Source organism: Argopecten irradians, chromosome 1, assembly GCF_041381155.1.
Source record: "Argopecten irradians isolate NY chromosome 1, Ai_NY, whole genome shotgun sequence".
NCBI classification, from domain to species: domain Eukaryota; kingdom Metazoa; phylum Mollusca; class Bivalvia; order Pectinida; family Pectinidae; genus Argopecten; species Argopecten irradians.
In genome coordinates this window covers 66,006,298-66,020,982 of record NC_091134.1, presented here as the reverse complement: position 1 = coordinate 66,020,982, position 14,685 = coordinate 66,006,298, and the positions used below count along the sequence as shown (strand labels likewise).

Here is a 14,685-nt window from a genome sequence, read left to right as displayed (position 1 = left end):
AGTCAGGGTCATTCTTACATCAGGGTTGGTAGGGAGAGCCTGATAACCCCTCCACCACCAGTCCCCCTATATAGTACATCATTATGCAGTGGTACTTACAACATGGTTGGTAGGGAGAGCCTGATAACCCCCTCCCCTGCCAGACCTCCTATATAGTATGTTGTATACATCATTATGCAGTGGTACTTACATCAGGGTTGGTAGGGAGAGCCTGATAACCCCCTCCCCTACCAGACCTCCTATATAGTATGTTGTATACATCATTATGCAGTGGTACTTACATCAGGGTTAGTAGGGAGAGCCTGATACCCCCTCCCCCACCAGTCCCCCTATATAGTACATCATTATGCAGTGGTACTTACATCAGGGTTGGTAGGGAGAGCCTGATAACCCCCTCCACCACCAGTCCCCCTATATAGTACATCATTATGCAGTGGTACTTACATCAGGGTTGGTAGGGAGAGCCTGATAACCCCTCCACCACCAGTCCCCCTATATAGTACATCATTATGCAGTGGTACTTACAACATGGTTGGTAGGGAGAGCCTGATAACCCCCTCCCCTAGCAGACCTCCTATATAGTATATTGTATACATCATTATGCAGTGGTACTTACATCAGGGTTGGTAGGGAGAGCCTGATAACCCCCTCCCTCTACCAGACCTCCTATATAGTATGTTGTATACATCATTATGCAGTGGTACTTACATCAGGGTTGGTAGGGAGAGCCTGATAACCCCCTCCCCTGCCAGACCTCCTATATAGTACATCATTATGCAGTGGTACTTACATCAGGGTTGGTAGGGAGAGCCTGATAACCCCTCTACCACCAGTCCCCCTATATAGTACATCATTATGCAGTGGTACTTACATCAGGGTTGGTAGGGAGAGCCTGATAACCCCTCCACCACCAGTCCCCTATATAGTACATCATTATGCAGTGGTACTTACATCAGGGTTGGTAGGGAGAGCCTGATAACCCCCTCCCCTAGCAGACCTCCTATATAGTATATTGTATACATCATTATGCAGTGGTACTTACATCAGGGTTGGTAGGGAGAGCCTGATAACCCCCTCCCTCTACCAGACCTCCTATATAGTATGTTGTTATACATCATTATGCAGTGGTACTTACATCAGGGTTGGTAGGGAGAGCCTGATAACCCCCTCCCCTACCAGACCTCCTATATAGTATGTTGTATACATCATTATGCAGTGGTACTTACATCAGGGTTGGTAGGGAAAGCCTGATAACCCCCTCCCCTACCAGACCTCCTATATAGTATGTTGTATACATCATTATGCAGTGGTACTTACATCAGGGTTGGTAGGGAAAGCCTGATAAACCCCCTCCCTCTACCAGACCTCCTATATAGTATGTTGTATACATCATTATGCAGTGGTACTTACATCAGGGTTGGTAGGGAAAGCCTGATAACCCCCTCCCTCTACCAGACCTCCTATATAGTATGTTGTATACATCATTATGCAGTGGTACTTACATCAGGGTTGGTAGGGAAAGCCTGATAACCCCCTCCCTCTACCAGACCTCCTATAAGTATGTTGTATACATCATTATGCAGTGGTACTTACATCAGGGTTGGTAGGGAAAGCCTGATAACCCCCTCTCTCTACCAGACCTCCTATATAGTATGTTGTATACATCATTATGCAGTGGTACTTACATCAGGGTTGGTAGGGAAAGCCTGATAACCCCCTCCCTCTACCAGACCTCCTATATAGTATGTTGTATACATCATTATGCAGTGGTACTTACATCAGGGTTGGTAGGGAGAGCCTGATAACCCCCTCCCCTACCAGACCTCCTATATAGTATGTTGTATACATCATTATGCAGTGGTACTTACATCAGGGTTGGTAGGGAGAGCCTGATAACCCCCTCCCCTACCAGACCTCCTATATAGTATGTTGTATACATCATTATGCAGTGGTACTTACATCAGGGTTGGTAGGGAGAGCCTGATAACCCCCTCCCCTACCAGATCCCCCTATATAGTACATCATTATGCAGTGGTACTTACATCAGGGTTGGTAGGGAGAGCCTGATAACCCCCTCCCCTGCCAGACCTCCTATATAGTATGTTGTATACATCATTATGCAGTGGTACTTACATCAGGGTTGGTAGGGAGAGCCTGATAACCCCCTCCCCTGCCAGACCTCCTATATAGTACATCATTATGCAGTGGTACTTACATCAGGGTTGGTAGGGAGAGCCTGATAACCCCCTCCCCTACCAGACCTCCTATATAGTATGTTGTATACATCATTATGCAGTGGTACTTACATCAGGGTTGGTAGGGAGAGCCTGATAACCCCCTCCCCTACCAGACCTCCTATATAGTATGTTGTATACATCATTATGCAGTGGTACTTACATCAGGGTTGGTAGGGAGAGCCTGATAACCCCCTCCCCTACCAGACCTCCTATATAGTATGTTGTATACATCATTATGCAGTGGTACTTACATCAGGGTTAGTAGGGAGAGCCTGATAACCCCTCCCCCACTAGTCCCCCTATATAGTACATCATTATGCAGTGGTACTTACATCAGGGTTGGTAGGGAGAGCCTGATAACCCCCTCCCTCTACCAGACCTCCTATATAGTATGTTGTATACATCATTATGCAGTGGTACTTACATCAGGGTTGGTAGGGAGAGCCTGCTCCTTACACAGTGGACACAACATTCTAGGGTACTTCTTTAATGATTCAACTAGAAATGTACACACCGGCAGTAGTGAAGCTTTGATCTGGAAAGGTGGGTCTCTACAACAATAAACCAATGCATGATTAACTAAACATAAATTACATTTCATGTATCTTATTTAATTCTTAAAAGTTACAACATGTATAGACTTTGAATTCAATTTCTAGCCAATCTCAGAAATGAATAGCACTGGTGCATGCACATAATCAGCCTTGTAAAGCTAGAAAATTACTATAATTTACCAATTGGATTTCAATGTTTTTTGATTATTTATCATTTCTTATCTATTTCATTTGAGTGAAAAGAAAACAACATTTACTTACTTTGGTTTTTTCTTTAATGGAGGCTGAACACAGCGTCTGGCTATTTCAATTGCCTGTCCAGCAAAATTAGTTTTTAGTAGTTCTGGATAATTGTGTTCATCTACCTCCACACTGAAAAAAATCACATCACTGTAACCAGCTTTATACACAGTAACAATAACAGCCACAAAGAATTATTCACCAATCACTGGGTTAGTACTGTAATCTAGTGTTTTCTCTGTACTGAAATAAAGTTTAATCTCTCTCTAGAGTTGTCATTCCTGACTTTTATCTCAGTTGATGGAATGTCATAATTCCTGGAAAACATATTTGTCACAATTGATAACTTACTTTGTATATTTTATCTATGTCATTCCGTTCACACATGGTAAAAATGATCAGAACACACCCATGTCCTCATTCAACATTATGTAATACCAATTACATGATGTAAACAGCAATGAATGAGGAGGACAAATGAATCCATGGATCTGAGGTTGTAAAATGACTAAACAATTGACAAATTACCTATCCACTCAGAGAATCTAGCTTTTATGCTAACCCATATCCCTTGTAAGCATAGAAAATGAAAAGGAACCCACTTTTTCTCAAAGTCCAATTCTAGTGTGACCTCATCTTAGAAGGACCTTGTTTATAGAACATCAGTGCAAACCCTGAATGGTTAGTATGAAACTGCTTAATAATAAACAAAGTAAATATATTGCTTGTCACATAGTAAAATTGTCAAGTTGTTGAATGTTTAGAAGTGCACAAAAGATGTATTGAAAGACTTTTTGAAGACTTTAGATATGCTATAGAATTACTTGTAATTACTAATATTTGGTTAGGGAAGGCTTAGGAACTTGAATTCAACATTTCAACCCTTTTCAGGAAAATACATATTAATAAATCAAATTTCTTTTCCTAGATATTTAAAAACTAGTGAAGCCATCTATATAGCCCCAGCCTGGAGCTAATCCAAACTCCACTTCAACTATAATCTTGCAAATCCCTTTCCCTACTGTCAATCCTACCTGACACAAACGGCCAGGTCAAGGTCACAGAGATAAGGTCATTAACTGTTTCTCAAAGGAAACAAATACTCAGGTATTATCACCATTGGTAAGATATTTACATAGTAACTTTCCCTACACCAGTGTGTTTGAGTAAAATCTTTAACAGTATGGTCTGAGAATAGTGGTATACTCTCAGGATTTCTATAGTAATCCTGCTATGAATGATAAAAAGAACTGTTATGTCCTTGAGTGAGCCAAACGAACTGTTAAGCCTTTGAGTGAGACAGATTAATTGTGAGCAGTGTCATTGGAAAAAAGGAAAAAACTAATTAATACTATACAGAAAATATTTCAAGTTTTTACAATTGATGGCAACTATATACAGTGTTTCCTGGTCATTAAATGATTACAAACATGTGCATCTAATTTTATGTTCATTTTATTATTCATGTATACAAAGACAAGCAATACCTGATTTCCTGTTTTCTAATTACTTCTTACACCGATACCTCTGAGTTTCTGTATTTCTTTTTGTCTTTTTTTATCAAGGACACACAATATCTGAATTTGTTTTCATAATTCTTGTTTATAAAAGAAAAACTCAGACTAATTGTTTTTTAATCAAACATTTAAACATGTGTACCTCAGTATGTTCCTGTAAAGTTGACACCTGTCAACACCTGTATGACACCTAAACTGTACGGGGATCAACATTATCACTCAGTACAGGTAAAAACCAACAGGGAATTTACGTTTACCTGTTATCCTACACAATCCTAGTACTCCACACTTTCTCACCAGATAAGAACATGGTGTTAAAACCTAACATGTATCTACTCCCACAAAGACATTCACAAGTTATTTTCTTGTTTTATTTGCTGTCTGCCAAACATTATCACAAGTTATACTCTTTGTGTATTGTGAAAATTACTCAAATATTGAAGTTTTACTTGAAAAGATTAAATCTGTTGATGAGTCGAATGAATGGTGGCACAGCTACTACTGCTACTGTAATTACTTTTTAAGAAATGGCATGAGAATAAATAATTAAAGTTTTTGTGCCAAAGTAACAGTAAATCTCCAAAATAGTCTGGGTTCAATATCAAAACATGGAGAGTACCGATATATCAAATAGTACAAGTACCTTGACAGAATAATGTTAGAATATCTGGCAAACTACCACGGTACTGAGAGAAAAAGATGGCAATAGATCACTCCAACCTAAACAATATTTATGTCAATAATATTCAGATCCTATAACCAGTGTATTAAAACTTGTTCATCCACAATTATTTATATAATGCTCGATTACTGAATCCAGTCTTCTAAATAATCTATTCACTGCATGTAATAAATACTCTATGTCATATAATTACTTACGTGACTTGTTTGGCAGGATAACCCTCCGGTACTCCTATTCGTATGTTCATGAAGTATTTATCCTGTTTTATTTTTAGTCCAATTTCTGCTGTTTTCTGTTTTAACTTGAGTGAATCGTCCGAGGTTAACAAGTTTTTTTTAACAGTTTGTATTTCATCACTACATACACAGAGAGGATTTTCATGAAGAAAATTCAGCACAAAGTTTGTTAGGAGTAAAATCTGAAAATGACAACAATGAATATTCCAATGACATCTGGAATGTTTGTGTCATGAAGCATTAGCATAACTTAGAGTAACTAAATGCTCTGTATTCTTGGCTCATTACTTTTCATTAATATTACAAGGAAAATATATTTGGAATATATGACAAAAGCTTCAAATGTCAAAATAAAAACTTCCCTATCAATGGCAATTTCTTTCAAATTAATGCAAAAAGATACGGATACTGTGTCTAGTAAAATAACATCAATAATAGATTCTCCATACCTGACGTTGTCCAAGCCACTTTTTAGCTTGTTCGTCACAGACCTTCAGTAAGCCGTCCAGCAGTTTCTCTGACAAGGTCTTACTTTTCAGCTCCATAATTAGGGGCTCGTGGGGGTACTTAGGAGGGAACATCACAATAAGTGTCACATGTTTCTGACCTGTCACCCTGAAATCATTACAAAATAATTCAGACTCCAACACATGAATAAAACGTCATGCTATTTGAAGACAAAGATCAGCATTTTCTTCTGGATAAGATTATAAATGAAAATGTTCATTATTTCAGGCAGTACACAGCCACAGTTGACTCTGTGTGTTCAAATTTTCCATATCCGCTATGTTTTTGAAGATTATATAAACAAGAGGCCCATGGGCCTTAACGGTCATCTGACTATTAGTACAATACAACATAGTCGTTTAAAGATTTTAGCCTATTTAACCCCTGTAACCTTGATTGAAGGTCAAGGTAATTCATTTGAACAAACTTGGTAGCCTTTAATCCCAGCATGCTACATGCCCAATATCAGTACCCTGGGCCTTCAAGTTCCTGAGAAGAAGTCGTTTAAAGATTTTAGCCTATTTGCCGCCCGTGACCTTAAATGAAGATCAAGGTCATTCCTTTGAATAAACTTGATAGCCCTTCATCCAAGCATTCTAAAGGCCCAATATCAGTACCATGGGCCTTCTGGGTCTTGAGAAGAAGTTGTTTAAAAGATTTTAGCCTTTTTGATCCCCATGACCTTAAATGAAGATCATGGTCATTCATTTGAACAAATTTGATAGCCCTTCATAAAGCATGTCAAAGGCCCAATATCAGGTCTCTAGGCCTCTTAGTTATTGACAAGAAGTTGTTTAAAGGATTTTAGCCTATTTGACCCTGTGACCTTGTATGAAGGTCAAGGTCCTTCATTTGAACAAACTCGGTAGCCCTTCAGCCCAGCATGCTACATGCCCAATATCAGTACCCTGGGCCTTCAAGTTCCTGAGAAGAAGTCGTTTAAAGATTTCAGCCTATTTGTCGCCTGTGACCTTAAATGGAGATCAAGGTCATTCCTTTGAATAAACTTGATAGCCCTTCATCCAAGCATGCTACAGGCCTAATATCAGTACCATGGGCCTTCTGGGTCTTGAGAAGAAGTTGTTTAAATATTTTAGCCTTTTTGACCCCCATAACCTTGAATGAAGATCAAGGTCATTCAACAAATTTGATAGCCCTTCATAAAAGCATGTCAAGGGCCCAATATCAGGTCTCTAGGCCTCTTAGTTATTGACAAGAAGTTGTTTAAATGATTTTAGCCTATTTAACCCCTGTGACCTTGTATGAAGGTCAAGGTCCTTCATGTGAACAAACTTGGTAGCCCTTCATCCCAGCATGCTGCAGGCCTAATATGATTATCCTGGTCCATTTAGTTCTTGAGAAGAAGTCTTTTAAAGATTTAAGCCTATTTGACCCCTGTGACTTTGACCTGTGACCTTGAATACAGGCCAAATATCAGTTGTTTAAAGAATTTTAGCCTATTTGACCCCTGTGACCTTGAATGAAGGATAAGGTCATTCATTTGAACAAAATTGGTAGACCCTCATCCCAGCATGTACCAGGTCCAATATCAGTACCCTGAGCCTTCTGGTTCTAGAGAAGAAGTCATTTAAAGATCTTAGCCTTTTTGACTCCTGTAACCTTGAATGAAGGTCAAGGTCATTTATTTGAACAAACTCTGTAGCCCTTTATCCCAGCATGCTACAAGCCTAATATCAGGTCTCTAGGCCTCTTAGTTATTCACAAGAAGTTGTTTAAAGAATTTTAGCCTATTTGACCCCAGTGACCTTGAATGAAGGTCAAGGTCATTTATTTGAACAAACTTGGTAGCCCTTCATCCCAGCATCCTACAGGCCAAATATCAGTACCCTGGGCCTTCTGGTTCTTGAGAAGAAGTCGTTTAAAGATTTTGGCATTTTTGACCCCTGTGACCTTGAATTAGGTCACGGTCATTCATTTGAACAAACTTGGTAGCCCTCCATCCCAGCAACCTAGAGGCCAAATATAAGTATCCTGGGCCTTCCGGTTATTGAGAAGAAGTTGTTTGAAAGAAAAGTTTACGCACGGCACACGACGACGGACGGTGCATGATGACAATAGGTCAGGCTGACCCTTCGGGTCAGATGACCTAACAACTAATGGGAGGAAACAATGTATCATTACATGAATGATCACTGATCAGGAGTGTATATAACATGAATGATCAGGAGTGTATATAACATGAATGGTCAGGAGTGTATATAACATGAATGGTCAGGAGTGTATATAACATGGATAACATGAATGATCAGGAGTATATAAAACATGAATGGTCAGTAGTGCATATAACATGAATGATCATGAGTGCATATAACATGGATAATCAGGAGTGTATACAACATGAATGATCAGGAGTGTATATAACATGAATGGTCAGCAGTGCATAAAACATGAATGATCAGGAGTGCATATAACATGGATGATCAGGAGTGTAGACAACATGAATGATCAGGAGTGTATACAACATGAATGGGCAGGAGTGCATATAACATGAATGGTCAGGAGTGTATATAACATGAATGATCATGAGTGCATATAACATGAATGGTCAGGAGTGTATATAACATGAATGATCAAGAATGTATACAACATGAATGATCAGGAGTGTATATAACATGAATGATCAAGAGTGTATACAACATGAATGATCAGGAGTGCATATAACATGAATGGGCAGGAGTGTATATAACATGAATGATCATGAGTGTATATAACATGAATGATCAGGAGAGTATTGTAATACATGAATGATTAGGAGTGTATAGTACATAAATGATCAGGAGTGTATAGTAATACATGAATGAACCGGAGTGTATATAACATGAATGATCATGAGTGTATATAACATGAATGATCATGAGTGTACAGTAATACATGAATGATCAGGAGTGTATAGTAATACATGAATGATCAGGAGTGTATACAAGGACATAGTAATTCAGATCCCCTGCCAATGGAAATATCAAAGCTGAAGTAAGTTTGATTGCGGAGACTTATGTGTATGAATAAAAACAGGAAAAAGGAAGTTGATCTAAAGAAAGATGGAGTATAATTCAAGTAGAGCGGGGCTGCAATGGTTGAATCATGTATACAGCCTTGACATTTATATTAAGACTATATACACAAAGATGGGTTGAGTTTTGCAAAGTAACATTTACCATTTACCATGATATTTTCAGCAATGTTTCCATGGTAACGGAAAAAGTGCATAAAATGAAAACCTAAAAATAGCAAAAGGTACAACTAGACCATAAAAAGAATGTGTCTATGAAGTTTCATGGAAATATCTCTGCTGGTTTTAGAGTTATGCTCCGGAAATGAACCTGCTATAAAAATATGATATTTTCAGCAATGTTTCTATGGTTACAGAAAAAAGCACAAGAAGTGAAAACCTAAAAATAGCAAAAGGCACTTCTAGACCATAAGAACAATGTGTGTATGAAGTTTCGTGGAAATATCTCTCCTGGTTTTAGAGTAATGCTCCGGAAACCATTCGTACGGACGGACAGACGGACGGACGGAACCCATTTGTATATCCCCCGCCAACTTTGTTGGGCGGGGGATAATAACATAAATGATCAGGAGTGTATAGTAATACATGAATGTCAAATAAGGTGTGTATATAATCATACTTAATGCTGAGTCGGACGGAAAGCTCGACACATGTAACCAGTGTTACACCTTCGATGAGTGGAGCTTTCTGTTTCACTTGAGCCAATTCAGATTGTATGACTTGATCCCTTGTCTCTTCCATACTGCCTTTTGGTGGACTTTATCTAAAACAAGATCAGAACTAGATAAAGAGTTTTGACAAATACAAAAACTCATTATAGCAAGTCTTACTATACATCTGTTTTGTATACATATATATATATACTATACCAGGTATTCCTTTTTCATACAAATGTAATTTGAATTTTTTTTTTTTTTTATGAAATATACCAATTCTTAAAATACTCCTTCATTATTCTATCTGATATGTTGTATTGATTCCCAAAAACTCACATAATGTAAGGGCAAGAGTTTAAAGTGCACATATATATGGTACCTTAACCGAATAGTATCAAGATCACGGAGTTGAAAGTGTTATACGAAAAGCACCCCTCATATTTAAAACATGTATTTACACAGAAAGTCTCACATTTGTTTGATATTCTAAAGTTATATGTGCTGTAACTTGGCAAAATTTTGAAGAAGTCGTTGATAAAAACTTTCATCGCTGTGAAAGTGTGAAATGGAATTGTAAAGCACAGCTTGACGTCATATTTTGACTGTCTCATTTTCAGTGTACTATAGACGTAAATATCATGATTTTTGGCAGTACTGCCCTTATTTAACTTTGTCACATAAAAGTATAAAACCTATGTATTGGCAAGTATTGTAATTCTCAAAATGTTTGTAACTTTTGGCAGTGAAGAAGCTCTTTTTGATTCATAAGTATGGATATTATGACACATGTAACTTTAACTTCATATCAGGCAATAAATATAGCTCTCCAACTGTGTTAGAGGTATAGCACAATGAGACACTTTTGATTATTACGTCAAGTTCACATTGCACAGAAATTGGCTCGATATAAATTCAAAATTTCAATTTGTCTTAATGCTCCTTTCATATCCTGAAAGAATTATCCAAAATCATGCTAAATCCAAAACACCAAATGTCACTGGTGCATTTTTATACTGAATTAAGACATTTCTTTTACTCCACCACTATTTGTAAGTCTACTTGGTCACCATTTCTACTCTGTAGTTACAAATTACGGAATGGTGACAGAAAGTAAAATTACCATTACTTACAAAAATCTTGCAGTATTTCGACTAAAATTCATTAGTTTATTACAAGGGATCCCAGAGGGATCTTGGCGCCCACCAAAGAATGATCTATATCTGACAATGGAAAGAAGGATATTTTCTTTTCTTTTCAAACTTTCACTACATATTACTTCATATGAAATTTGAAAAAGATCCTTTCAGTATTTTCTGAGATATTTAACAATAACAAACTTCAAAGATGACTTCATGTCAGCCATCTTGTTATTGGTCGGAAAATGTATTATGCACAACTAGACCCTAGGGGAACCTGCATATGAAATTTGAGACATATCCCTTCAGTACTTTCTGAGAAAATAGCGGTAACAAACTTCAATGGTCAAAATCCAATATGGCGTCCTGTCGGCCATCTTGTCCACCAATCGGTACCAAAATGCAATATGCATAACAACAGCCCTAGGGGAGTCTGCACATGAAATTTGAAACAGATCCTTTATTAAATTCTGAGAAATTGCGGTAACAAACTCTAACTATCAAAATCCAAGATGGCTGCCTGGCAGTCTGTTCCTTTAGCAAATAAAAATTTCATTTAGCAAATTGTGCATTTACAGCATTTCTAAATGAAAAACATTAAATCACTTAGAAATAATGTATTGTATGCAATAACTTAAAAGCACATTACATACAAATGCCGATCATTCGTTAGACCACACTCCGTCGTGTGTTACTTGACATTCCTCCAATATTATAAAATATATATGGTACCGCAACTGATTAACTAATCGACTTTTTTAGACTTGCTTTGAAAGCAACGCGACTGAGAAAAGAAGGTATACAGCGAAAGCATGTACCTGGTAAGGAAAAAGTAGTTGATAAGTGACAGGAGGGAAAGTGGATTGAAATTAAGTTGTACATAAAAATGTCACTGATGTTGGAGCTCGTGTCAGCTTGATTGGATATTGGGCGAGTGAAGAAAAACTTTTGCATTTTTTGCTAATAAGGGTGGACTTATTTTTACAATTAGCCAAATGGATTCATTCAAAACGAAAATGAGAATGGGTAGCGTGAGCCCAGGCACTGGACATGATTGCTATGGGTCATCTATAAAATGTGTGATTATTTCGTGTATTTATATTGTCATACCACTTATTATAGCTGGACATGTTCATGGATAACTACTAATTCACGCTATGCATGTTTTATGACATTCTGGTAAGATATCACTCTGTTATTAAGCGTCAAACTTGCCCCCTAGTTCGTCGGCGGAACCTGCGAAACTTCATATAGGGGGCCGATATTAGATGTTGATATTGCCCATCAGAAATTTCTCAATATCAACGTCTAATATTATTGGATTATGAATATAGATGTTCTGATATTTTAAAGAGTTATTGATAAACTTTTCATCTTTGTTTCAGAAATTTCATATTCATTTGAGACTATTAATCTTCAATACTGACCATTATTTGAAATTTAATCTTATTGCCTCTTTATCATAATATAGTAAAATATAATAAATGTAACTGGTTATGATTACTGGTTGATTTATTTTAAGACTTGTCTCCAAAATTTTTCATAAGGCCTATAAGCTTTTCAATCAAATTAGTTCCCACATTTTGCATACAGACATTGCGAAATTTGGCGGTCCGACGGACATGTTCGACAAAATTTGACTTAGACCACGTATTTTAAAATTTGGTCCGGACTGACCGTCCGGCAATTATTGGGTACCAGAAGTCGATAGAAATGGTGTCTCTAAAGTATTACACAGGTGCCGAACTTGGCAAAAACGTAAACTGCATAAGATAACTTAGATAATTATGCTGCCTGGATACTAATAGCAGGAGTTTATGTTTGCTTAAAAAATTCACATTAATATTCGGTCCAGCAAAATCTTGTTCGGTCCGGCTCACTCACACTCCTTGTCGGTACGAATGTCGATCTGGCCATTTTTTTCAACTTTCGCAATGTCTATGGGTACATTTGTTTTGGTTGATAGTTGTTCGGGTTTTGTATTGATGGTAATGAAATATGTATATATATGAGTATTGTAAAATTTTAACATTGAAAATTGACTAAATGATGGTGGTGATGATGATTTACTCGCATAACATGAGAGTCGACTAGAACTCGTTATTTAGATAGACACGACATAATGTTTCAAAAGTGTCACATCGTGCTATACCTCTAACATTTTTGGAGTATATGATGAAGCAATGCCGTATGTAGCAAGTGACTGTCCGACTGGTGTTTTGGTCATTCACAACACTCACGCGGTAAACATATCACATCCGGCACCTATTGTTTCTCTTGAGGAAAACACTTTCAGAAAAGAGAACGAAGAAATTCATACCCGATAAATTTACCTTATGAATTGTGGAAATCAAACAGGATATAAACCACACGAAATATAAGTGAATCTGGATTGAAAAATACTGACATTTCTCCACAATGCCAAGGTGGCGCTGTTGTTGAATTCTACTTCCGGATAAATGATGTACCCCATCATAATTTTTATATATGTTTTTCATTTATTCTTATTCGCTGTAATTATTGTTAGCATGGAAATAGTTAAAAAATTTGTTAAATATTTCATTTCTTATGTATTAATTTCAGTATCACTCGCCCTATTAATATTAATTGTTTTCATTTTCTTTTACCATTGCACTGATTATAGTCTGTTTCAGATTGTGCCCCAGTACTCAGGGGTCGCAAAGGACCTGCATAAGTTATATAGGCGCATAGCTTAAAAAATCTCTTCGTGGGAAATAAAAAACACGATTTTTTAGTATATTGTTTTTTATGTTTCATCTTAAAACATAAGAAGTTGTTCTTTGGTTGTTTTTAGTAAATATTCAAAATGCTAAATGATGTTAATTCGGTCACTTTTCAAATGCTCTTGCTTTACATGTATGTATCTTCGGATATGTTATAAAGTTCTCGTTGATAAAACTGCTGTCCGACTCAATAGAAGAAAACGGTGAAAATGTGTAACTGCAATTGGCCTTACTTAGATGAGAAAACAAATAAACATGAATATAATATGTTATACATATATATGCATGTTTGCATTTCAGTACGGATTATGACATCTTTGACATTTGCAATTATTATTTTTTAATCAATCGATATCAAACGTCTTTATTTTCAAATTTCACTTCTTTTCCTCCGATCCTGGTTTTACAGACACGTTTGTAATACCTCTTTGGATTACGCAATCCAACATAAGAGACATAATATAATACGTTTCTGATAACATGTGGTTCTACTTAAATAGTTTAATGTTTGACAAATAGTGGCGTGTGTTTCATGTCCCGTATTTTCTATAAGATCCGATATCTCAATTAGCCGAGCGAGTAAACACCAATATCTACCCTCTTTATCTCGTCCCTTTATTCCCCGGTAGAGCGGCCCCTTTCATCCCTAACCCTTTGTTCAAAATCGATCTTCGATTATGATTGATCAGAACGATTGTCATGGACTTTAGCCAGGTGCTACAGTAAGTGTGTAAAGATTGCTGTGGTCTTGCGCCGTGATTAATGTCCAGCCCAAGGCTATTTGTTTCTTACGTCTTCAGGTCTGAAAATTGACCAGTGCATGGCCAAGGATAAGATGTTGTGTGAGATAATGTTGCTCGCATATTTGTCATCTGTGCAATAAAATTGATCTGGCATTGTCTAGCTGTCGTGTCATTCGTAACCATTGACAACCTCGTGCTGGTCGATCTCAGAGTGTTAAACCCCTGAAGGCGTTTGTTGATTTTTTAAACTAACCAAGACAAATATGTCATCTCGGACTACGGCTGGACATTTTCATGATCGGTTCGCTCCTTCCCAGACTAATTTTCCGGGAAAACTGACAACAAACACATATCGAGACGATCTGGTGCAGACGAGACATGTGTCAAAGGTTGTAGGTCATT

The 14,685-nt window shown here is 37.3% G+C and overlaps 1 protein-coding gene across 3 annotated transcripts in view; it reads right to left on the bottom strand.

Annotated features, from left to right (window-relative positions):
- Nucleotides 1-13,249, bottom strand: part of LOC138305897 (uncharacterized) — a 31,012-nt gene extending 17,763 nt beyond the window's left edge. Inside the window, exons 1-6 of one of the 3 annotated variants that reach the window (XM_069246176.1) lie at nucleotides 13,130-13,249; nucleotides 9,624-9,767; nucleotides 5,916-6,081; nucleotides 5,428-5,648; nucleotides 3,053-3,181; nucleotides 2,662-2,788 (exon numbers count right to left, since the gene is read on the bottom strand). In XM_069246176.1, the coding sequence (XP_069102277.1) occupies nucleotides 2,662-2,788; nucleotides 3,053-3,181; nucleotides 5,428-5,648; nucleotides 5,916-6,081; nucleotides 9,624-9,745 (765 nt within the window). In that variant the 5' untranslated portion in view covers nucleotides 9,746-9,767; nucleotides 13,130-13,249. Of the gene's footprint in view, nucleotides 1-2,661; nucleotides 2,789-3,052; nucleotides 3,182-5,427; nucleotides 5,649-5,915; nucleotides 6,082-9,623; nucleotides 9,768-13,116 lie in introns of all 3 variants that reach the window. The other 2 variants (XM_069246189.1, XM_069246181.1) reach the window with 2 other exon arrangements.
- Nucleotides 13,250-14,685: the final 1,436 nt, after the last annotated feature.